The sequence below is a fragment of the Dermacentor variabilis genome, chromosome 2 (assembly GCF_050947875.1).
Source record: "Dermacentor variabilis isolate Ectoservices chromosome 2, ASM5094787v1, whole genome shotgun sequence".
In the NCBI taxonomy this organism is placed as follows: Eukaryota; Metazoa; Arthropoda; class Arachnida; order Ixodida; family Ixodidae; genus Dermacentor; species Dermacentor variabilis.
This window is the reverse complement of record NC_134569.1, coordinates 240175481-240202587: the sequence shown is the minus strand read 5'-3', so window position 1 is coordinate 240202587 and position 27107 is coordinate 240175481. Positions and strand designations below refer to the sequence as shown.

At 45.8% G+C, this 27107-nt stretch overlaps 1 protein-coding gene across 1 annotated transcript in view; it reads left to right on the top strand.

Moving 5' to 3' along the window:
- The window catches only part of LOC142573177 (alkaline phosphatase-like), a 90462-nt gene that overhangs the window by 22982 nt on the left and 40373 nt on the right, over window positions 1-27107 (top strand). The window contains exons 2-5 of the mRNA XM_075682747.1: window positions 4416-4750; window positions 7518-7751; window positions 15004-15205; window positions 26851-26991. Coding sequence (XP_075538862.1) covers window positions 4416-4750; window positions 7518-7751; window positions 15004-15205; window positions 26851-26991 — 912 coding nt within the window. The remainder of the gene's footprint in view (window positions 1-4415; window positions 4751-7517; window positions 7752-15003; window positions 15206-26850; window positions 26992-27107) is intronic.

Here is a 27107-nt window from a genome sequence, read left to right as displayed (position 1 = left end):
GCGCTAGCAAAGCGGCTCGTTTTTACTTAGTCGGCTTGCGTTTACTTCATTTCATACTGCCACAGTAGCGACGAGTCTTGCACTTCATGTAATAGTTTTATTTGTTGCTATCACATTCATTGCTTCTCCCTTAAGGTGACACTGATATTTTCAATGCGAAAGCATTCTTTGGCGAGTACCTCAGCGAAATATGTCCGCCACGTGATGCATGGTATGTGCAAAATAAATGCAGAATTTGTCAAGTTCACGCACGTAATTGTTATAGTGGTGTAATAGTAGATGATTCCTAGCATTAGAAAAAACAACAAATTAAATGCTATTCAGCAGGATTCGAACCATGGACTGCAAGGTATGTAAGCATTCCCTGGCGAGTACCCCAGCTAAATCTGTCCCTCCTGTGACGGCTTGTATCTGCTAAATAAACATACAATTGGTCAAGTTAACGCATGTAATCGTTATAATCGAGCAAGAGTACATTATAGGATGCGCTACAAAAAAAAATACTGTGACTGGGATTCGAACCATGAACCACAGCATGGCAGAAAGTGCCTGCGTGAGCCACATAACATTCATGGGAGTGAAAGTTCCTTTGGCCTCCGCTTATATCACACACAGCTGAAGCAAAAGGGACATTAAGAAGTTTCTCTCCATTTCCTTAGTTTTCTACAGTCCTACAGGAATGCGTAAGCATTCCTTGGCAAGTACCCCAGCAACATCTCTCCCTCTCGTGACGCCTCATATTGGTAAGCAAAAAGCCTACATGTTAACACATGTTGTCATTGTAATAGTATATTATTAGATGTTTGGTAGCGTCAGAAAAACAAAGCAGAAAAACATTTCTGACCGGCATTCCAACCATGGACCGCAGCGTGCCATGAATATGTCTCTGTGAGCCACATGGGATTGAAAATTGCTTGGCCTCAGTTTAAATCGCACCCGTTTCAAGTGAAAGGAACATTAAGAGGTTCCTCTCCATTTGCCTAATCAAATAAAACGGCCAATAGGCACCAAATGAACTTAGTGTTTTCCACTCCCTGTAAACTTTCAAAAATATTCAATGCAATGAAAAATTGGAAACGCCAGGAATGCACCACGAATCACGAGAAAAAGTTCACCACGTGTACCTCTGACGTGAATTACGATATACCTTCAGATTGCGGACAAGTGCACATCGGAGGACAAACTGGGCAATATGTTTCAATGACGGAGCTAAGCAGCATAAAAAGAATGTAAAAAAGAAGTACGGTAGCCATTTAGCAGCGCATTGCAATAAATGCTCATGTACCCCTATGCTCAATGACACCAGGTTTCTGAAGCAAGCAAAGAGCAAAAAAGAAAGAGGAATCGTAGAATCTTACTGCATTACCAAAGCAGGAGATGAATGCGTTAAAACAGCCTCACTCGGTCTCACAAAACTTGACATTAATTTTCTAGATGGACACCTCTACTTGTAGGCAGTACGCATGCGTTTCATCCTTTTGGTTAGTGTTGGTGTTTTTTGACAATTTATAAAAGCTGATTGATCTTTGAATGAAATTTTCAGTTGGCGGTACAGCGGTCATCCTGCTGTCTGTTTTCGGTTGTTGCCCTCGCGCTGCTTCAAGTTTTACTCTAGATGCAGCGTTCTGTTGCTCAGTATGTGCCACACGAAAGTGCTCTTCCCTACGAGAAGCCTGCGAATACGCGTAAAATTGCCGTGCGACTGGCCGCTCGATGCACTTTGAGTGTATTCACACCTATTTTACGTTTACATAACTTTACATAATTTCTTTCGTTGGATTTATTGTAACGGCTAACTACACAAGTATACCTTGTTTTGTATTCTCCATTACTTACTTTCTTCCATGTTTCCTTTTATATGATTTTAATGTGGTGCGGTTCGTTGCTTTAGAAAATGCGTACTTATAAAAAACAGGAGGTCCCGATACAGTCACTGATTATGGGACCTCGTTCTGTATATTATTGTTTTTTATTACCTGTAATATATAAGAAATAAATCAATTTCAATTCAATAAATGATATTGTTAACATTCGTGGATGTAAAAATATGGTGCTATCTGCAGACGGCACAAGGGTACTTTTCTCTGAAGATAATACGAACGAAATATTTACAGAGCCGTATGTATGGCTAGAAAACGTTAACTTCTGGCTAAAGGCAAACAAGTTTCAACTCAATACAAAAATAAATGAATTACAAGTCTACCAGCCTTTGCAACTTCAGGGAACTCCACTCAAACAGGCAACAACAATCAGATTATTAGGTGTCGTATTTCATATAAACCTTGCATTGACGCCTTCTGTCGACTGGCTAAGAACTGACGTCTCATGAGCCATTGTGTTAGTAAATAAACTAAGGTACTTCCCCCCGGCAGACGCTATGCGACAAATTTCCTATGCCCTTCTGCACTCATGCTTCGCATACTCCTCTCTGGTGTGGTCTAGGACCACCGAGACAAACTTCTCTTTTCGCTTTAGAAAAACGGACAATACGAGCAGTTGGAAACGTTCTCTGCGCTGAGAGTATGATTTCACATTTTAGTTACTATAGCATACTGGCGATAAAGCATTTATTCAACCAAAACTATAATTGGAAATCCTGCGCCAACACAGAATAGAATGCTGCTTGATGAAAAATATCCGGTTAAGCAAACACCATATCAAATACGACCAAATGTAATAGCTAAGTCCAGATCATGTACAAATTATGGTGTACAGATATTAACATCGCTAATTCCAGAACTTCTGAGCAAGTACCACAACATATTAAACTTTTTACAGGAGAGAATCCTCCTAGTACAATTGAACATGCAAGTTAAGACAATGTTACTTTCTCACGTCTAGGTTTGTGCGGTGTTTTATTATACACTTCATTTTTGGTGTATGAAGTGTGTTTAATATCAAAAATATGGTACCTATGTAACATTATTTTGTTTGTTCTCCTTCTTATTCTTCTGAAGAGCTGAAAATAATAATTGTTGCATTGGCATTGCTGTACGCACTTCATTGTGATTGCTATACGATGTTGCTTATATGAGCTATAACAACAACAAAAAATGATCGCAATGCTGTGGCTGTTGTATATGTGATTTAGCCTATTCAGGCACTCTCCAGGCCTTTTGCTGTGCCTCCCGAGACAATTTGTATAAATTGCCTTGCATAATCAATTAATGAATAAATGAACTCCGGGAGAACCCTTGCAAGCTCTGTTACTCTTCAGGGCTGTTTGCCAGCAACAAACGAATTGGTTTAGAGACCAGTCCGCGAGCCATAATATGATGAGAAATTTTTACAACTCGACATGTACGTACACTCTTACAACGTTTCAGCGTCGACTACTCGGCATGTCTGCGGCCTTTTAGTGACGAGGGACGCTCCTGAAGTGAACAGCGCTGCAGAAATCCTTCGAACGCGACATCGGCATGCGCACACACGCCTATGGGCGCCGATCACGCCGCCCCTCGCCGCTACAAGGCCGCTGGCGCACCAGGCAGTCGACGCTGGCACGACACAACTAAAAAAAAAAAACTGCATGAAACAAGCAAGCGATACGAGCTACCCGAACCTGTGGCTGTCTGCTGCCCTGCTGAGGTATAACGAGACCTTTTCTCAGGACGATGGTTTAATAGCCGATTGGTGAGGTCAGCCATCTGTGTGAAGGCATTGTTCTTGATGACCACGTGAGAAGGACAGATGATGGCGTTGGCGTATGTAGCATGTACGTCACCGGCAGTCACACGAGACAGTATGCTTCGTTTGTTTGGCTACCGATACGCTGCATGAAGCATGAAGTGTTACGGGCTGCCCAACCTTGCAGCTAGCTGGAGTGCTCTGGAATGAGGAAATTCAACAGGGCTTTTACGTGCCAGAATCAGGATACAACTATGAGACAGGTCGTATTGGGGACTCCGGATGAATTTTGACCACGTAGCGCTCATTAACGTGCACCGACTGCGCGGTACACGAGCATTTTTGCATCCCCCCCACCCCGAATAAATGCGGAGGCAGGGGCTGGGATTAAATCGGCGACCTTGAACCAGGCCGCCTAACGCCATAGCCAGTAGGCTCCCATGGCGTAGCTCTGATCTCTAAGAGATGGCGTATGGGGACATTTCCGAATCACTCTTGGCCACGGAGTGCTTCTGAGACGCGTCCTTATACCACGAAAACGTTTGCATTTTGTGCCCCTTAGTGTAAGGTCCCAGCAGCTCAGCTCGCGGACAGCAGCCGAGCGCAACACCGTGCGATTAACTAATTGCAGGAGATATTCATTTGCGCTTCGACGTTCACTGACCCTTTGTGTTCACGTTTGGCGCTGTGCTTTCACTGTCCACGATGCCGCAGAAGATGTGGTCTGCCCGGCTGAGATCTGGTTACGGGCACGAAGTAGTCGCTAAGGTTGCCTTTCCTCTGCGCAGCCGACCCGGAATTCTGGTTCGACCAGGGCCTTTCCGGGATCGAGCAACGCCTGAACCTGCTCCAGAACACGCGCCGCGCCCGTCAGGTGGTGCTCTTTCTCGGCGATGGCATGGGCGTCTCCACGTTGACTGCGGCTCGCATCTACAAGGGCCAGCGGCTGCGACGTAGAAGCGGCGAGGAGAGCGCACTCGCCTGGGACTCGTTCCCGCACCTGTCGCTGGCCACCACGTACGGCCTGGACGTGCAGACCTCGGACTCGGCAAATACGGCGACCGCTTACCTCTCGGGCGTCAAGGCCAACTACGAGACGCTGGGCGTGGACTCTAGGGTTAAGGTATACCTTGAACGTCAGGATTTTAGTAATATGGTTGTTCAGAATCTGTCTTGTGCTCACTGTGTGCACGCACTAGATACACAAATGTGTGTGAATTGCATATGGAAGTCCCACTGGTTACTTTCTTGAGCAAGGCATGTTTAGAAAGGAGTCGCGGAAAGTGACGAAGCCTGGCTGCTTTTCATCGATACTGCAAATGCATGAGATGATCAATTATTTAACAGCGGGCAAATGCTGACTCTCTCAACGAAGTAAACAGTGGTTGCCTATCTACATCTTAACGCAGTCAAGTGGCCGATTGTTTTGTCGTAATGAAAGGGGCGCAGATAGCGTGAGCGCCAAGTCACGGAGGCTGCAATACTTTCTGGCAATCGCGAGGCAGTGAATGTAACGAATGTTTATGATAGTAGGGCTGTTCGATGAGACCCGTGTACGATCAAGTGCCATTGAGCGATGTCTAGACGCTGCTTCCGTTCTCGATAAAGGTACCTAAACACATGTACCATTTATGGAGGTAGATGGCGTATCAGCGCCGCAACTAATTAATAAAGTATAGTGTCCCTTCGTTGTCTGCCGGTCTAATCTGAAATCATTATTCATCTGCCCACAGTGCCTAGAAATTTGAGTGCTGCGCAGGGTTTACCTATTTATCTTGAGCTTTACCTGCACATCACCAGTTACATTGACCTTAGTCACCAAACATTACCAAGCTACCTCGTTTAGTTCATTGAGAACATCAGGCGAACCGAATATATCACTATGAAAAGGTAAAAAGTAAAAAATGGGGGCTCAATAATTATTGACAACGCTCCTAAGTAAGCCGGAAATGTGAAAACCACGCGACGCATTGCACTTGAAATGCCTGCCTATTCCTTCCAAGTATAAAATATCTGAAACGCAGAGTTCTGTTTGGACATTGCAAAGCCTAGCTAATAACAGCAGCGCGATACTTTCGAGTACTTGCCTACAACATAGAACCCCTATGTTCGCGAAATTTGACCTCAGTTGTAGTTGTAATTATACCAGAGCAGCCGACTAAGCTTTATACTGCTCTTGAAACAGACTAAGAACGCTATGGACCACTTGCATACCTATTTTACAGGAAAAAGAGCATTTAACCCACCCATTAGAACATTTCCTACACAGTATACCCATAGTATTCTCCTAATTTTCCCCAGATACAAAGAAGATGCCTTGTTTAGCTCAACTAGAATACCGGAGAAACAACTACGAATCTCGTATGATCCACGAATACACATGGAAAATCGAGGGTTTAGTAATTATCTGCAACACTTGCATTTGAAACAGGAAAGCTCTAAGTTTCGCAACTCATTCCGTCTGAAAATAACCCTATTTAAAAAAAAATTTGAAGTTCGCACCTCGTGCTAGTGCTTTAGTAGCCTGGGAGATATCCCGATGAGCAGCGGTATGACAGCCGGGAACGCTTCAATGAGTAACTTTATACATAGACTGTAAGGAACCTACAAAGAATAAATTCTGATCGCTCGTCACCGATAACACGGCTTCTTACTCCGAATAAATAAAAACAATGTGCCCCGCCTAGTTTACCGAAGATACTAGGGGCCACAACTAAATGTTGTGTATAACGCATAAAAATTAGAAGACAGCGAGTATTCCGTAACTATTTTTAAGTAACAGTAACATTGGAGGGGGCAAATGCCCCCCTGCCTCTCCCCCTCCCCGGTATATACGCCTATATAAGAACTTGTTGGGACACGTGTACTTTTATATGTGTCTACAGCAAATGTAGACAGGTATACTGTGTCTACATGTCTACAAAAGGGCCCGTTTCGAGAAAAACACATCAGTGGTTGTAGCGTAAAAGATATAATTGCAACATGAATAGACTGCAACAACACTACATGACGGACTACAAGCAAAAATTACAGGTCGGCAAGTAGGCTACAGGTCGCCAAATAGGCTACAGGTCGCAAAATAGGCTACAGGTCGCCAAGTAGGCTTCCAACACCAAACCGAAAAGCAAGCTCACATTATCGATGATGTTTCTGCATTTCTTCAAACGCCTTCGTCGCGGTCTCACTTATAAGTTTTGATACTTTGTTTAACCAGACGTTGAACAGTAACCAACCAAACTTTCAGCGTTAACGCAAGATTCCACATTGATAAATGGCAGAATATGAATGATAATCATCAGCATTTCCTTCCTTTATTTTATGCGACACCTCCACGACGATAATTATGCCAAGAAACAGGACGGTTGGTTGCTTCAAGATCTTCCCCACTAACTCTTTCAATAGACGTTGTTACAATAAGGTTGCGTCTCATGCCGGAGCGCTAGAAATGTTGAATCTGTGGAAGGTTGAAGGTCTGAAAGAAAGTCAAAGGAATAAGCGTTCCTGTATAAACGAGCACACATAGGGCAGGTATTCTAGAATACGTTAGCTTGGAGAAATAAAAATAACGGTACAGACGCAAGATGCTTCGAGTGTTTACGGTAAGGCTGTTTAACATTTATCTTCCCTTTTGATAAATTCAAAGAAGCATATTAGCACTCTGAATGCTTGTCCAACAACCGCAAAATAAGCCTTTTCTTTCTCTGTTAGGATTCACTTTATGTTTCTGTGGGCTGCCTGAAAAGCAATTGAACAAAGAAGCCTTTCTAAGTCCTGCGTATTTTATTTGTAAGCCCTTGCATCTCTAACTAGACGACCTGTGCAGCCAGGTTTTTGTTTTCAGCGTCGAGTTTACATGGTTGCTCTAATAATCCGCATCGGTTCTTTCGCAGAGGCTGCAGTGCCACAGTGATCCGACCACACACCTGCCGAGCATCATGCAGTGGGCGCAGGAGGCGGGCCTGTGGACGGGCATCGTGACCACCACCAGGGTGACGGATGCCACGCCCGCGGCCGCGTACGCCCACTCGGGCTACCGCAAGTGGCAGTCGTCGGTGCCCGAAGGCTGCAACGCCAAGGATATCGCACGCCAGCTCGTACAGTCCACCCCGGGATCGCGATTTAAGGTAAGATTGATGGTAACTTCAAAATGAAAAAAAGAAAACGCGTTTATATTAAGGTATCGTCCTATTATTTGTCTAAGTACGATACTTAATATCACTTTTGTAGCTAACGTTGCAAAGCTAATTTGGAATTAATTTTGTATGAATCTAATACTAATAATGGTACTGTCGTGCAATGTCACTTTTCGTTGTTAGGCAAGTAACCCATGAAAAAGTTTTTATCGCGTTTCGTTCCTATGCTGGACCTGCGTGTTGATCATCTGTGTCAGTTTGTTGTTCGCCGCGTTGCATTAGTGTGCTCATGTCGAATGCTTTTGATAAGCGCGCACATATATAAGTACACGCCTCAGTACCGGCACAGGCGTCTTTACCGCGCCGATCTTTGACGGTGCTATCCGCTGCGAGGCCCCACTACTTTCCGGACGGGGCATAAGTTCGCAATAGTAAAGGTTGTTCTAAGGACCCTGGACGGCTGTTGATGTACAAGCGCTATCACGTGACAATACTATAACGCCGGCCTTTAACTCATGCTGTCAATTCGCCTTTAGTCGAGAAAACTGCGACCTTCGTCGACGTTTTCGTCGCGCCAATGGCCCCGTAAGTTGACAAACTCGTGTATCGACTCATTTAGACTCTCTTACCCGTGAGTCTCAGATTGAGTGAGTCCCGCTGAGTAGAATTTTCGTGAGTGTGATTCCGAATTAATGCACCTACGTAGAATTTAGAAAAATTGGAGTCTGATTCTGCCCGCTGAATTTGGGTGAGTTTGACTCCGAGTGAGCCCTCAGCAAAAAAGAAATCTTGTTCGTGTGAGGGAGTTCTAATTATTTTGCTGACCAATAATGAATTTCGAAAAAAAAGAAGTCATCGCTAGAATTCATGCTAATGGGGGCAACGTCAAAAGTTTATCGAAACGGCGCGCACCATATTTCGAACGACTACACCAAGAAAAAAAAAAAAAAAGACGAGCACGTTGTCTTATTTTTACCCACAGAACCGCGTCAAGCGGCTGCGGGGTTGCCGGTAGCGCAGCATACGCACCTGCGCTGTACTCCCCCTCCATCACGTGCCGCATACATACATACATGCATACGCGTACAAACTTAAGCACCTGTAGTGTCACTCTGGGGTTTTCGTAGCACTGGCGGCGCTTAGTGTACAGGTATGGCGCCTGCTTCCGCCCCCTCCCTGACCAGTGCTTCTCGTTTCGCTCCTAAAACTGTGTTCACTTTTCACGCCTCCGCTGCACGATAGAGGTAGTTTGCAAAGGAAATGTTGAAAGCCTCGGAGTCGAGCGCGAAGCATTGGGTGCTATGCAAATATAGTTTTCGCCTTCGGCTTCACCTTCCTGAGGAAGAATGAGCATAACGAGACCCTGCGGCACTGATGACGTCATGACAAGCCAGCGAAGCGAGTGCGATCGACGCTGAATCCCGATTTCTGTCGGTTCTGTTAGCGCTGCTTTCAACTATGCCATCAACTTTCTTTTGCTGTAACGATCACATGCTGCTTAAACTGAGCGCCCGCACTGTTGCCTTTTGCGAATGCAGCGGTGGCGTTCATTGACAATGAGCGCAAACGTCGTTGTCACGGATGCGCATTAGCCGTGTTACGCGCACATATACGCGTTTGTGCAATTTGTATAGCGATTGTATATCTCCTGTTACACATGTGAAACAACCGCGGATCTTCGATATGTTTAGTGTCCAGCTCTGTCTTCCAGGACACAGTGAGATGAGCCAGAGTTTTAGCAGTTCTCGTGCATCGCAGGGAAGTTAAGAATCATGATACTTTATGTTTTCTAGAACGCAGCTCTTAGGCGCCCGTTTTTGCGCCTAGCGTAGGCGTTGTCCCTCGGCGTAAGCGAGCGAACGAGCGCAGCGAAAGATGAAAACGAGCGTGCAGCGTCAGAAGAAAAGCGCATTGCCGCGCAAGATTTGCGACGACTGCTACGAGATGGCGCCAGAAAAGCGCGCAGTCGTCTTTTCACCGGTGGCATGCAGCGAGCGCGTCGCACGGTACCACACAGGGAAGCAACGCGTTGCACGAGCGGAGTCTGTGTGCGGTGGCTGCTGTGAGTCGCGTCCAGGCGTCACCCGTGCGCTATCTCTCATGATCCCCCGATGAACGAGGCAGTCGCGTCACACTTTGCTCCGTTTGCGACGTACCCCGCGAGACAGCTTGTCCGTCCCAGTCAATATAACGCCAAATTAACACGCACAGTGCTGCGCTCAAATTTTGCATTAGGGACTATTTCCGGTGAATTTTTTTTTATACTGACTTACTGGGCACGTACTGTTCCTCTTACGACACAATCTTGGCGAGCATACCTCACAGCGTTAGGAAAAAGTTAATCGAGTGAAAAGCTAGTGTTATGATGGATTTGTTTTCATTGCTTTTGGGAATAGAGATAGCAGAGGCCCGAGACAACCTGACGAGAAACACTGCACCAAACAAGAACCAAATCAACAATAAGACACTACGTAACCTAGAAACTACAGTGATGGAGACCCTGCTATAGTTTATCAATGATTGTTGGGAAGCGGGCAAGATGGGTCGGCTATGTGGAAACACGCTGATGTCACCATGATTCCTCAGCCTGGAAAACCATTATCCATGCAGAACTTGAGGCCGATCTCGCTGATCTTATGTGCAGGAAAACTATATGAACATATGATGCTCAACAGGCTTTAACTCACCTGAAAGACAACGGACACTGCCCAAACACGATGTTTGGCTTTCGGCCCAACCTATCGACAAATGATATCTTCCTTCTGATCAAGGAGGAGGCCATAAATAATTTAAGTACAAGCAACAAGATAGCCTACCCAGCGTTAAACGAGGCTTTCGACGACCTCTCACATGAAGCGATACTTGTGCACGTTAGGCGCTTCAAGTGCGGGGAGGGAGTTTACAGTTACATTAAGGACTTCCTGTCCGACGTTTGGGCAAAAGTGGGTATAGGAAATCTGAAAAAATCAAGGTCCTGACCATAGGCTCGGTAACTCCCTTCTGCTCTTCAAGCTAAAATTAAGCGCCCTACCGAACATTTTCAGCGAAATGGAAGGAATTCGATATGCCATGTATGCGGATGACTTAACCATATGGACACTTGGGAGATCGACGGGAAGACAGCAAGAAGTGCTACAGGAGGCCGTAGAGAGAACTCAAATGTACCTGGGTGCCTGTGGACTATCAATTACCCCTTAGAAATCAGAACTCCTGCTTCTGAGAAAGAGAACAAGAGTGTGCGACCCCGCCCAAGAGACACTAGATTCTGAGGTAACACTAAATGGAATCCACACCCGAAAGGTTACTGCACTTTGTATCCTTGGATTAGCCTTCCACAAGAATGGTGCGGAGCTCGTCACGGCACACCGACTTCAACAAACGATCACGCAGGCTACATACCTGGTGACGAGGGTCACAAATAGAGGACATGAATTAAAGGAACAATACATGCTAAGACTCGTACGAGAGATGGTCATCAGCAGAATCCCCTACGGTACACCGTACGTATATATGAAGAATCGTAAAAGCGACAAGTTGAGCATACCGATAAGAAAGACATAGAAATTGGTAATAGGACTGCCACCAACCACGTCAACAGAAAGACTGCTGAAATTGGTAGTACATAATACCAGGGAAGAATTGGCGGGGGCTCACAAGACGAATCAAATCGAAAGAGGAAAAACTTACCACTGCCGGTAGAGCTCTCCTGAGGAGACTTGGATAACCCGTCAGAGAACACAACAGTTCACAACGTTTACGCCCGATCCTGAGAGCAAAGGTACGCGTAGCACCCATACCAAGAAACTTGCACACAGAATACAAAGAAAGAAGACAAGAGAGAGCCACCACGCTACGAAAAATTCTAAAGAATGAAAGCAACAAGGCAGAAATAAGGTACACGGACAACGCCAGATACAAGGCAGGGAGATATGTTGCCTGCGTAACCAACAAGCAGAACGAAGACATAGCAGATGCATCAGTAGTTGCTAGGGTGATTGAGTTTGCCGATTTTGGACGGGGTAAACAGCGCGTACCACGAGGACACGTGAAAGAACGACAACACAAGCGCTATTCTTTCACATGCCCTCGTCTTACACGCTGTTTACTCCGTCCAAATATGCAACACCTATTCGTTCCCTCATTAAGTTAGCCGAACGGGTCGTCATAGCAATGGCCATACGGACTTGCCGATGGGACGTGCCCGGTCATCGTCGTCACAGACTCGCAGGCAGCCTGTCGCCATTTTCGGGCAGGAAGAATTAGCGAGATCGCGCTCAACATCATGAAGTACCATGACATCCCTGAAATGTATATTGTGTAGACCCCGGGGCACGAAGCCTTGGTATAAAACCAAGCGGCTCAGGCTGCCGCCCAAGAACATGTACGCCGGGCAACCCCGCGAGAACATCGTCTACAGTCAGACCAAGATGGAATGATACAAAGGAAATACTAGAACATTCTATAGCATTAAAAGAAAAGCCGGAGGGAATATCCGCCGCCACACATCAAACTTAATACAGAAGATGCCGTCATACTGCGCCGACTTCAGATGGGCAATTACCTCCACGGCACTCTACTACAACTGAAGTACCCCTCAACATTTACAAGAGACTGCCAATTGAGCAATACACCAAACGCCCTTTACAACATGGTTTTGGAATGAAAAAAGAACCCGCAGACAGTGCCTATCCAAGCACCAAGAGAAGACCAGTGGGAAGCACAGTTTAGAAGCCCAAAACCTAAGGAGCAACTACAGCTGGTGGACAGGCACATACTGTCTGTAAAGGGCCACGGCTACCTGGAGTAGGGTGACTGCCCACCTTCGCGAATCAACAGCTTGGTCTCCGAAATTTCAAAAGTTTATTCAATCAGTCACGCTACGTACTTTTAGCTGCGCATTCGATAATTGTGTTATATGCTCACTATGCGCCCACTTTTATTATTGTTTCCTATACGTTGTGAAGCACTAAAAATAAGGTGATTCGTTGTATGGTAAATACCATGCCAGCTTTCTTCCTATATTTCTTGCTTACCATACCCGTTCATGGGCTATATATTAGGTTGGTATTATTTTAAACTGTCCTATACATTCGGAGCTTTTTTTAAATATTTGGAATATTTTCTCGATAAATTACGATGTGCAATTATGAAAAAAAGCTATTATTCGTTTGTGACCATAGATAATATCCCTTGACAAATACCTAAATCAGTGCGCTTAACGTCGAACAAGGCTATCTTGCAGTTTGCGCGCACTTAGTACCGATGACGATAAAAGCAAACACAGGAAAAAGGGGCACAGACGTTGGTGCATCGAGGCTGCGCATTAAAGCGCGGCGCACACTAGATCTGGTGACGCCATCGCCGGCTGCCTTTATGCGTGCACCTCCTGTGGCTAGTTAACCTTAAACTGCATTTTTTAACATAGATGTATTACAGCAGTTGCCTTCTACTGCAAGACAGGTAGTACATTTCTTCCTCCTCCTGATATAACTGGCGCGTGCGCTATGCGGAGAATTCGATAGCGCTAGGTAACGTGTCCCTATGAGACAAATGGACTTTCTTGGACCAGTTCGCTAACCGTTGTACTTTTCTTTTTTGTAGAAACCAGAACATAACTGGAAAAAAATCAAAACGCTTTGAACCCGGACTGAACTGGTATTTTTTTTTTTTTGGTTCGAAGAGCTGGTTGTACAAACACGCACAGGTTTCATTATCAGTTACCGCTAGTCGGTGTGAATAAGAGTAGGAACGAGTACGTGTCAGCAGAGTACGAGTACGAGTGTCAGCGGAAGAGTGTCCAAGTGAGTGGCGTGGCAGTGCAGGTTTGTAGACGTGATTCTGAACGCGACTTGGAGGCGAGCTCTGATATTGCTCTGTGTCGGTGGTTCTTTTAGTGAGCTGGTAATTCACATGAGTTGTAAGCCTTTCAGTTTGAGTGAATTGAGTAAGTGGGCAAATCCATGAGATTAAATGAAGTGTGATCCCATGAATCTGCTAGTATGATTGTGTCCGTAATTGCGTGAATCCGAAAAAGCCCGAGGGAGTGCAAGTTAGTGTTTGATGAGTTTTACTAGGAGTGAACCTGGCTTGTTATTATCTTGGTGAGTCTCAGGCTGAGTAGAATTCCGCTGAGTCAAAGTCCTAGTGAGCCCGGGTCTGAGTTAGAGTGATCCCTAACCAAGAAGTGTATTTTGTGAGTGAGTCTGACTTAGTTCCATCTATTCTGACCACCTATGCAGTGAATATGCCGATGCTGATGACGATGCAGAAGGAGGAGCATTTATTGTATTTTCTTTAGAAATCGTTAAGTGAATAAGAAAAGCGGTTGTTCGATTAATCATCAAGTTTTCGTGCAGCTACTTCATGCATGGTGTTTAGTACATGGTCACACCAATGTGTCTTACTCTACATCTGTATTCTGAGATGTTGTCCGCAATGAAATAAAACGAGACACCGACCGCAAAATGTTCAGTAACGTTAACGCTCACAAATATTCACACGTTCACAAATGAGACTAAGAGCGATAAAACAGTCGCCTAAGTTTGCCGCATATTGCCCATTCCTCTGCTGCATGATAAATCGCCAATCAGGCATAGGTTTAGAGTTGCCTCAGTGCCTTGTGACTTTCAATGCGTTCGTACTTCAATGCCGGTGCCGTGTGCCACAAGCGATGTGTAAAATGAAAGCAACTATGAATCGCTTCGATGTGTTAACATGAAAGCGAAGTGTGCGTGACAGCGCAAGCCCGATTACATGTTGTGCCTGCAGAGCGCATTGCTGTGGTCATTTACAAAGAAAGAAGCGCACAAATAACCGTTGATGTGGGCGCCGCTAATGGTTTAGCTGGCCATGCATGTAGTCAGAAAAAGTTATTGGAGTATAGCTTCTGTATTGTGGGTTCAATTTCCCTTGTTGTTTTCTTTACCTTCTGTTCGTAATTGGTGCTTGGGATTTTTTTCAAGCTTCTGCAATTCGGCCATCATTTGTGGTTGACAGACCGTTAGCCTTTGTATTCAGTCCTCCCACTGTGGTGTCCATGTGTGGTTTCTACCTCGCGGCGTAGTCGTAACGTTTTTTAAATCCTGCGTATTTTGCAAGGCGAAAGGACTTCTAGTTTACGGCCGCAATAAACGTCTCTGCCTGATTTCTTTAGTCTGCTGTCCAGCAATTAGCACTTACATATTATGCCGATATGCAACGAGTTTTCCCAATTTCGCATTCCTTCTTTGGCTAAACGCTGCAGGTGATCATGGGCGGTGGCCGGAGCGCGTTTCTGGACAAGGAACTCAGAGACGACGAGGAACGACCTGGCGAGCGCTCGGACGGACGCAACCTCATCAAGGACTGGCTGGACGAGAAGAAGTCTCACTCGGCGCACGTCAAATACATCTGGAACCGCAAGCAGCTTCACGCCGTCAACCCCAACAACACTGAATACCTGCTCGGTGAGTCGGACACGATGGACTTCAGAGGGCGTGGTTGTCAGTACCACGAGATTTTGTACGAACATCACGCTTTGTATGCTCTACGGGTGCACTTTACAAAACTGCGATATCCGTTTTGGTGCAGAGCTACGAATTTGTGAACTTCGTGTTTTTATGTCTTTGAAACTTACCAGTTTTTGAAAGTTTCTTTAAAGCATTTTAGGCCTAAAAGAAAATTTCGATTCCACCTGCAAGTAGAACGCAACCTTCGCTCTAAAATGGGACACACGTTATTAAAATCGGCGCAGTGGTTTCTCACAAAAGCGTTTCTGCATTTTACGTATATTTGAATAGGCGCGATAGAGTTGGGACCGAGCTAAAGCTTCCTCTTGACCATCCGCGAGATTAGGTGAGACTTGCCTTGGACTCGTCAGGTATTTATGTGTACTAGTAGAACCCTGGGAGTGTGAGCCAGCGCCACCACTCACAGACCTTGGCGGCGGACGTGGAACGCCCTTTTTGCCGCAGGCGTCACGAGAACGTGATCTTTTTGGGTGAAGACAACTATTCAATAAACCCACACATGCTACCTGAAGGCATCAATGTTGCCGAATTCGAGACCCTCGATATGTAATAAGCGAGAAGATAGGGGGTTAACCAAGGGTACCGCCGCCAAGGTCTGTGAGTGGTGGCGCTGGCTAACACTCCCAGGGTTCTTTAGTACACATAAATACCCAAGAAAGTGGATGGGGAAACAGCGCCGCGGTAGCTCAACTAGTAGAGCATCGCACGCGAAATGCGAAGGTTGTGGGTTCGGTTCCCACCTGCGGCAAGTTGTTTTTTCATCCACTTTAATTTCCATTAATTTATCGTTTCTGTATTTCATTTATTAAGCACAAGTAATTTCCCCTATGTTGTCCTTGGTGTCAGTGTTTGTTGGCTTCTTACGATATATATATATATATATATATATATATATATATATATAAAAGGTTGCAGAGAAATCGCTGGTGTCTGCGTCTCTTCCAGAAAGTTCTAAACAATACGCATCGCACACAGACAGAGTCAGATTACACAAGGTTCGGTGCCAACACACATCGGATCGATAATATTCGAGAAACTTCCCATACATGTAGGTGCGTCCGGCGCTGAGCGATAACATTTATTAGATAGTGAAACGCGGTCACCTGATAAACAAGTACACGTGTAAATATGATAATTCATAATATTCATATTGAAATTCATATGATAAATTCAATGCGCACAAAGAAAAGCTGCTGTGTCCTGCGCAATTTTTTCTCAGCTGCATTTTACGTAGCCGCAATAAATCTAGTGATTATGATTGTTGTCGGCATTTAGCGGGTCTTTGACAGATTTTGGATGCTCGTATCACGGGTTTTAGAGATTGTTCGGTTCTCTATTTGCGGGTTTAAGTTGTAGTTGGCAACATTGATCTGGAACACTTTATTTGATTCACATAAACACAGCTGCCTTGCGCTGGCCACAAATTTCCGCAGGGCTGCATAATCCGCGGCACAGTTAGCGACTAAGGTTAGTCACGCAGACATCTACGTAAACTATATAGCAAGCGCCGTCCTGTCTACCTCCCTATTTGTGTCCCCGCCTTATGTGCGTTTCAATCACATTTCAAACATGATATAGTACGAGTTAGTCAGAGTGTCTAATTTTGAGTTCACGCCGCCGATACAAGCTTGTTCGTTCAATCCAATGATATGTCTAATCTCGAAGTATTAACTCAAGACACGCAAGGAAAGTTACTGCGCTGGAGTAGCGCGAATGCTCTGGTTATCAATGGTGCAAAAACGAAGGCTGTGCTATTCAAACCAACTCGTAAAAAAATTATCATAGCATGGACCTGTACCTCGGTGATAAGAAGATTGAGATAACGAAATATATTAAAATATTGGGGGTTACTTTCCGTGAAGATTTCAACTGGGATTCCCATGTGCATGATGTTGCCAAGAAAGTTGTCAATGCATGTGGTGTACTCAAGATTTATAGTCATAGTCCCATTCAAGATCAAAGAACTCATTTATACTGCCCTTTTTCAATCACCTTTGAATTATTGTAGCCTTGCCTGCGGAAACACCATGCAAAAGAACAAATAAATATTGGTCATGCTAAAAAAAAAGGCAATCGGACATATTGCATCTGTCCAACATCCAATTCAATTTTCAGTTCAATTGAAATCTTTATTCAACATCATGAGGATTTTGGGTGCGTCGACAAAAAGCCACAAGAAAGGCTTGACAGAGGTCGACGCACCCTACAATGACTTGGCAACAGTATGGCAGTGTATTATATAGCATGTGTAAAGCATTCGCAATAGTAACATTGACACAAATGAAACGGTATTTGAACATTACAGGCAAAACAAACGCAAGCTCAAAGCACTATGACAAAACTTTCAGCAGTACATAAATTTACATCAATTCACAGCGCGTTATTTACCGTCTGTGGAAGAATGTAGCTAAGGTAGCTAAGCATTTGGCGACCATAATTCGTTCGCGTTTTAGGCACAAACCACGTTAAGCCAGTGCGGGCAGCATACTTAAGTTCCTTGCATTTCAAAATTGCCAGTTCTAACATAAATATATTATTCTGTCTTATACTTGTTTTATACCGCCTTAATAGTAAATTTTCATGCACTTGGGGAAGGGGGGTGATGCAAAGTGACGCAAAGATCGGTGCGGTATGTTCAAATCTCGAAGCACTAACAATATTTCGTACAATTCTCTTCTGAAGCGTGTGCAGCCGTCTGATATTGGTCAATGACGTTGTGCCCCAGACCAAGATACAGTAATTAACGACTGAAGAAAACAGTGCATTGTACAGCATTTGCTTAACACGCTTCGGTAGGAAATATCGCAGTCAGGACACGATACCGGCAACTTTTGACAACTTGCGCCTGAGCATTTCAACGTGCTCGTCCCACGATAAATTTTCGTTAAAGAAAACACCCAGACTTTTGACCACGGGAACTATTTCAATGGACGACGAACCCATCTTTAAGCAAATCTGCGGAGTAGAATCAATCTTGTTACGAGGCCTAAATAATACAGCTTTACTTTTTGTCGTGTTTGTGATTAGTGAGTTCGATTCAGACCATTCATGAAGTAGGCGCAGACACTCTGTAGCTTGCTGTTGAAGATCTCGTACATGTGCTGCTCGGAAGAACAGAGTGGTATTGATACAAGGCAGAAACATTTAAACAACGCGCGCAGGTTCGTGCGCCCCCTCAAGACGACAACGGCGTATTGGAGGAAAAGACGACGAAATAATGGCACGTGTTTTCACCGCACGCCCTCGCATCGCAGGTGGCCGTTGTCGGCGTCTACAAGAAGAAGACGAGGTGAAGCGACGCTCGAGAGAGAAGAAGGCCTTCCTGATCTCCCGTTTAGAACGCGGCAGTGTTTTTATTTACCCCAGGGCACAAGTGCGCCCACAATAAATTGTTGTATCTGGATCCCCTTAACTGTCCGTTACAATTCTGGTGGAGGTGCCGGGTAATGATTTCGAGCCCAATTCGAGTTGGAGAAAGCAGCCCGGAACCACGCCATCTCAGACCCAACGAGCTTACGCCCGTCCACCAGCGCACGAGCCGTCGCCTACGTGGTGAGCCGCCCGAGTTTCCTCTTTTGCCGGAGCAGACTATAATAGCAGCAGCAGGCAATACAGAAATGACATCCCAGACAGCCTCAACCCGCATCGTGGTTGATCAGCCGCGAACGCCCGAGTATTTTCACGGCGACACCTTCGAAGACGCCGAGGACTGGTTGGAAGGCTTCTTGCGCGTCGCTGACTACAACGGATGGGACGAAAACCGGAAGCTCCGCAACGTTTACTTCGCGTTGCAAGACTGTGCGCGAACGTGGTTTGAAAACCACGAAGCTGTCCTCCGGTCGTGGGATGACTTCCGACGGGAGCTGTTGGCCACGTATCCGAGCACAGACCGCCGGGAAAGAGCTGAAGCCGCTTTGCAAGCAAGAACCCAGCGAAACAACGAAAGCGTGGCAATGTATCTCGAAGATATGTGCCGCTTATTCCGCCGGGCCGACCCGAGCATGAGCGAGGACAAGAAGCTTCGGCACCTGATGCGCGGTGTGAAGCAGGAGCTTTTTGCTGGTTTGGTTCGCAGCCCTCCACGCACCGTCGCCGAATTCCGCTCCGAGGCGACAACTATGGAAAGGACTCTTCAACAGCGTGCGAGACTCTACAACCGCGATATGAACGTCGCTTCTATGGATGCGATGCCGGCAATGTTCGGGAAAAGCGTCGTGGTCTTACGAGAACTCATAAGGTCTGTGGTTCGAGAAGAACTCCAGAGGCAACAGCGGAACAACGGCCTCACAGAGGTCTCTTCGTTAGCAGAAGTGGTTCGCGAAGAAGTGAGACAAGTCGTTCGCGAACAGCACCCACCAGCACAGCCGCAAGCGTCGTCACTGGTACGGCCGACGGTATTGTACGCCGATGTACTCAGAGGATCTCGAGGTCGTACTTTCGTCGCGGCAACTGCGCATGTACCCGAACCTCGGTTCTTGCCGTCTCCGCCGGAGACGAGATTCCAGAAAGCTGACATATGGCGCACTCCTGATAGAATCCTGCTGTGCTACCACTGCGGCGAAGCTGGTCATCTCTACAGGATGTTCGAATACCGCAGAGCGGGACTTCGGGGGTTTTCCATAAACGCTCCTTGCCCAAGAAACGGTGAACGCCCTTTCGAGATCCAGGAGTATTTGTCAACGCGCCAAAGCCCGCAGAGTTCACAGCAACACCAACCTCGGTCAACAGTGCCACTGATGTATCGATCACCGAGCCCGCGTCCATCCTCAAGCTCCCCAAGGCGACGCCCCCAAAGCCCACGTCGGGAAAACTAATACCGATGACCTGCGGAGGTGAGGCTGCTGTCGACGCAAGAACGGAGCCTCCAGCGCTGATTCTGAAATATAACGACGGACGCGAGAGCAGTTGCGAAAAGAGTGGCGTAGCTTCCGATTTATGTATGTTTATAGACGGCTGCGAAATTACTGCTTTAGTAGAGAGAGGCGCAGACCATTCCGTTATGAGCAAAGTACTTGCCAGAAGACTGAAAAAAGTGCTGACTCCTTGGAGAGGACCGCAAATTCGAACCGCCGGTGGACACCTTATCAACCCGGTGGGCAGGTGCACTTCTAGAATCGGAATACGCGGCTTTACATACGTCGCCAGTTTCATTGTCCTATCAGAAGGCTCAAGGGATGTAATTATTGGCATGGACTTTTTGCAGGCGAACGGTGCAGTTATCAACTTGCAGGAATCCTGTGTGTCGTTCTCAACGAAGCACGCCATCGCGACGTTCGAGTGTGAAGAACAATTCGATGCGCTTCAGATTATAGACGACGACGTCACGATACCGCCAAGATCCAGCATAGCTGTCGCCGTAAGAAGCACCGTATTCAGCGACTATGAAGGAATAGCAGACAGTAACACTGGGCTCTTACTCGAAAAAGGTATCTGTATGGCAAGGGGCCTTGTTCGGCTGCGTGACGGGTGTTCAAATGTCTTCCTGACTAATTTTGGAAATGAAGTTCAGCATGTTGCGAAGGGAACCGTCATTGCCCGCCTTAACGATTATGAACAGATTACGGATTTGAGCTCTTCCGATGGTGCACTACTGGAGTCTGACAACATAGACTCCATACTCGCATCCGTCCACATCGAAGCAGCACTATCACCGAGCCAGAAGCAGAACCTTGTACGAGAATTCGCCTCCTGTTTCTCAACGACATCGAAAGTTCAGACAACATCCATCGCCAGACACCGCATCATTGTCGACGAAGCTGTGAGGCCTATTTGCCAGCATCCCTACCGAGTGTCACCGAAGAAGAGAGAGATCATCAGCAAACAAGTCGAAGAAATGCTTCGAGACGACGTAATTCAACCATCGACCAGCCCGTGGGCTTCGCCTGTGGTGCTGGTAAAGAAAAAGGATCAGACCTTGCGCTTCTGCGTTGATTATCGGAAGCTAAACGCCGTCACAAAGCGGGATGTCTATCCACTTCCGAGGATCGATGACACCGTCGATAGACTACGGGATGCGAAATTCTCTTCCTCTCTCGACCGCAAAAGCGGATACTGGCAAATAGAAGTGGACGAACGGGATCGTGAGAAGACAGCATTCGTGACACCAGACGGACTATACGAATTCAAGTTACTTCCGTTCGGCCGCTGTTCCGCACCTGCCACCTTTCAGCGGATGATGGACACTGTGCTCTCCGGGTTAAAGTGGCAGTCCTGTCTGGTTTATCTTGACGATGTCGTGATTTTTTCTACCACCTCTGCTCAGCATGTGGAACGACTGAGGACCGTGCTCGAAGCTATTAGTTCAGCAGGGCTGACGATAAATCCACAAAAATGTCACTTCGGCTTCCATGAGCTCCTTTTCCTCGGCCATGTGATTAGCTCCGAAGGCATCCGTCCTGACCCTGAGAAGACCGCAGCAGTCGAAAAGTTTCCTAGACCAACCTACGAAAAGGCCATTAGGCGATTCCTAGGACTTTGTGCCTATTACAGGCGCTTCGTCAAAAACTTTTCGAAGATTGCCGAGCCGTTAACGCGATTAACGAAAGAAGATATGCCTTCGTTATGGCACAGTGAACAAGAAGATGCATTCAATGAGCTGCGACGGCGACTTCAAAACCACCCGGTCCTTGCGCACTTTGATGAGGAAGCGGAAACAGACATCCACACAGACGCCAGCAATTTAGGACTTGGTGCCGTCCTCGCTCAATGGCAAAACGGAGAGGAAAGAGTGATTGCATACGCTAGCCGCACTCTTTCGTGGGCTGAAACCAACTATTCAGCCACCGAAAAAGAATGCCTCGCAGTAATATGGGCCATAGGAAAATTCCGACCATACTTATACGGTAGACCGTTCCAAGCAATCAGTGACGATCACTCATTGTGCTGGCTTGCAAACCTGAAAGATCCTTCTGGACGACTTGCTAGATGGAGTCTGAGGCTGCAGGAATACGACATAACGGTCGTGTACAAGTCAGGTCGCAAGCACAGTGACGCTGATTGTTTATCACGTGCTCCGGTCGAATCTGCTCCTGTGAAAGATGGAGACGAATTTCCGTTTCTTGGAGCCGTGACCACGTCTGAGATGGCCAAACACCAGCAGTCTGACGCCGAGTTGCTTCTACTCATCAGGCACCTCGAGGGACACCCCGTCCATGTTGCGCGAGTTTTCTGCCGGGGATTGTCATCGTATGTGATGAGAAATGGCGTCCTGTACAAAAGAAATTTTGAGCACAGCACAGAGAAATGTCTACTTGTTGTTCCTTCGGCTTTGCGATCGGAAATCTTAGAAGCCTGTCACGATGACCCATCAGCAGGACACCTCGGAGTGAGCAGAACCTTCGCCCGAATTCATGCTAAATACTACTGGCCAAAGCTATTGAATTCAGTACAGCATTATGTACGAACATGTCGGGATTGCCAAAGACGCAAAACGCCTCCATTAAAACCCGCAGGCCTCCTTCAACCAATAGAACCCCCAGGAGCCCCGTTCGAACAAGCAGGAATGGACTTGCTTGGTCCCTTTCCGACATCGTCATCAGGGAAACGATGGATTGTAGTAGTGACCGATTACCTAACCCGATATGCCGAGACATCCTCTCTAATCAGTGCAACGGCCGTTGAAGTGGCTGATTTCTTTGTCACCAAGATAGTATTACGACACGGTGCCCCTGCAATTATTATCACGGACCGAGGAACTTCGTTCACAGCCGATTTGACGCAATCCATCATGAAATTGACTCATACCAGCCACAGGAAAACAACTGCCTATCATCCTCAAACAAATGGGTTAACCGAGCGATTGAACAGGACGCTGACCGATATGTTGTCAATTTACGTAGACTTAGAGCACCGTACATGGGACAAGATCCTACCCTATGCGACATTCGCCTACACTACCGCATTGCAAGAAACCACTCAAGTAACGCCATTCCAACTTGTTTTTGGTCGAACAGTTACCACACCCTTGGATGCAATGCTGCATGTCAGCGACAGTACAGAACAGAACCCTGACCTCAGTTACTTTACACAGAGGGCCGAAGAAGCACGTCAGCTGGCGCGACATCGCATTCAACAAAGGCAGCGCATCGACGCGGACCGTTGCAACCTGCGGCGAAGGGAAGTCGAGTATGCACCAGGCGACAGAGTATGGGTGTGGACCCCCGTGCGGACGCGCGGCCTGTCCGAAAAGCTTTTGCGCCGTTACTTCGGCCCTTACCGAGTACTTCGCCGCATCAGTCCCCTGAACTACGAAGTTACGCCAGAAGGACAAGTGAGCTGATCACGATGCCGGCGTCGCACAGAAACTGTACATGTGGTCAGACTGAAGCCATATTATGACAGGCAGTGATTATTCGACCAAACATCTTTTCTGTGCCATATACCACTTTAGTATGGACAACTGCTTGTGAACAATTTCGTCGCTTTACGCATCGGGACGATGCGTTTTGGAGGGGGGATAATGATACAAGGCAGAAACATTTAAACAACGCGCGCAGGTTCGTGCGCCCCCTCAAGACGACAAAGGCGACGAAATAATGGCACGTGTTTTCACCGCACGCACTCGCATCGCAGGTGGCCGTTGTCGGCGTCTACAAGAAGAAGACGAGGTGAAGCGACGCTCGAGAGAGAAGAAGAAGGCCTTCCTGATCTCGCGTTTAGAACGCGGCAGTGTTTTTATTTACCCCAGGGCACAAGTTCGCCCACAATAAATAGTTGTATCTGGATCCCCTTAACTGTCCGTTACAGTGTCATCTGCGTAGATCACAAATGTTGGGATCTTACTTAAGCAGACTATGTCGTTGACATAAAGGAGGAAAAGCAGAGGTCCCAGAACACTTCCCTGCAGAACGCCAGATGAAATATGTTTAACATCTGATAGTTCGTTATTTACTGTTACTTGTTGGACGCAAGAACTGAGGTAGGATCTAACTATATCAAGACATTTTTCGCGAAAACCGTAGTGTTCGAGTTTGGCTAACATTGTTTGGTGATTGATTTGTTCAAACGCTTTCGAGAAATCGATGAAAATGCCAAGAGTGAAAAGCTGTTGCTCAAAGGACTCTAAGATTAGTTCTTTTTGGGTTAGAAGTGCAGTCTCTGTCGAAAAGTTCTTTCTAAAACCATGCTGGCTTGGCGTTAAGATATTAAATTTGCCACAGAAACTAGACATTCGCGTATGCAGTATCTTTTCAAAACACTTTGAGAAAATCCGAATAGAAATTGGGCGATAATTTGATAGGTCGTTTTTGTCTCCACTCTTATGAAAAATGGTTACTCTAGCAATCTGCATTCGTTTAGGGAACATTGCATGTTCGAGGCAACAATTAAAATATGTTGTAGCACTGGGCTTATTATATATATTTTACTGGCAGAATCTTAAGGTCATCTATGTCCCTTGAGCTACTGTTGCGGAGGGCCAAGAGGCAAGCTTCGATTTCGCTGGTGCCTGTTGGCATCAAGAATGCAGTGAAAGGAACTCGCGAGTCAAGGCATTTGACATTCGGGGGGGGGGGGGGGGGCACTATTGCTATCTGCCAGAGACACGAAAAAATCATTAAATTTTTCGGCTAATAATTTTCCACCCACTGGTATGTTGTCTACTAAGACATCAAGCATGCCGCTCGCATGTGCACCTCGATTCAAAATTTCATTTATTGTTTTCCATACAAGGTCACTCCTTTTTAACACGTCTGGGTTGAATAACTTTTCCATATACTCTTGCTTTGCACGGCGAAGAAAAGACGTGATTTTGTTTCGATACGTCTTAAAACGCGCCAGTTCATCCTGTGAACTGCTTTTGATGAAGCGGTTATAAAGATCGTTTTTTTGCTTTATCATTTGAAGACATTCGGCGCTTATCCAGGGTTTACGAGCCTTACGAGGTTTTTTAGCGTCTCAAGTCGAAAACTTTGCTCATAAACAGATTAAATGTGATAATGCAGGCATTATAAGCGTCATCTGGATCGCTTTCACGGAGCACAGTACTCCAGTTCACACCTGCAACGGCTGACCGAAAAGAATTCATTGTGTTTTGGTTTATGCGCCGGTATAGTACCGCTGGAAGCATGCGTTGTTTTTGAGGAGTTAAAGAACCTACAAACAAGAATATGGGCAAATGATCACTTATTTGGACATGAATGACTCCTGAGTGAAGACAGTCCACTCGACAGTTACTAATGATGACATCAATTGCCGTCTCTGTCTCTAGCCGTGTCGGTTTATTTATGACATTAGTGAATCCATTGCTGTGTAATATGCAGTCGACTTCACATTTACGCGCAGAAGAAGATAAGAAATTAATATTAAAATCACCACCCAGAACTAGATTAAGGTTGTTTTCTGTGATCCACATGATGCTCATACATCTCATTCAAAACATATACTGTACATTAATTAGAACAGCTGTGCAATTTTAACCTTTTAGTTAAATACAAGCATAGTCTGACAAACAAAAGCAACTACTTTCTCGCACTATGCCAAGTAACATAATCACCTGAAACACCTAACATCAGGCAAATAGACACCTGGTACATAAATTTGTTTATGTACTTGCTACGTTTTAAAAAGTCTACAGTAGATTATGCCAAAATTTTTTAAACTTGTTAAACATCGACGTTATTATCGCTGATACAATGACAAGGAAAGAATGGCAAGAATATGTAATTGTAAACACCATGTCGCACCGCTGAATGCGCTCAGTCATTAGAGCGATTTTTTTGTTTTTTTTATAGATGTATGTGTTTTTTTCAATATGTGACATATTTTGTATGTTTAGTATTTTTCTTTCAATTTTTGTTGACCACACTGTTTACTTACTTTATGTTTTGTACATGTATTTTATTTCACAGTTTGTTGACATACTGCTCTAAAATATCAAGGTCAGGAATTCCGTCAAGCTGCTATTTCCAGCAGCTTTTAATGGCTGTCCTTGCAAGTTTTTCGCTGTTTCATTTTATTTTTTTTTTCTGTAACCAATATCATTGTGCATGAATATTGAATCACTGTATTTTACCATATCCTTGTGTGAAGTATAATGCTCAATAAACTGAAACTTGTCCAGTCCTTCCTTTTTTTATTCGCTATTTCCGAAGGTTGCTGTCTTTTCGATAGGAACCATGGATAGCACCAACAAGAGCTACTTGCGCACTAGTACAAGATAATTCGTGCAGCATTAAAGTCAACGAAATGTAAAGAAAGATTAAATTCACCCTGCAACAATTGTTAGTGGTTATGGGATATTACGTGCCAAAGCCACTATCTGATTATGACGCACCCCGTAGTGGGGGGCTCCGAACGAAATTTGTGTGCACGGGTGTTTTCGCATTTCACCCCCTTCGAAATGCGGCCGCCGTGGCCGGGATTCGATCCCGCGACCGCGTGCTTAGCAGCCCAACACCATATCTATTAAGCAACCGCGGCGGGTAACTTTCAGTGAAGGCACCGGAAGTTCTACACTCGTTTGTGCGTTTGTTTCCTTCATTCGTGTGTTAAAAAACACCGATAATAATGTAAACTCTGTAGATGTTGTTAGCTCACAGGTACATTTTCTCGTCTGTATTGAAGAAAAGACTTTTTAATTTCAGGCCTCTTCGACAGCGACCACCTTCCATACTCGTTCGAGCGGCGGAGCTTGAAGACGACCAAGCCGAGCCTACCGGAGATGACGAGAGTGGCACTGGAGATATTGCAGAAGTCTCCAAAGGGATTCATTTTGCTTGTCGAAGGTTGGTTGGGCAACTTGTTTCGCACCAAAATAACTGCCTGATAATTTCTGGCAAGCTTACAACCTAGATTATTCACTGAAATATGTGATATGCATGAAAGGGGAAGGAGGAAACGG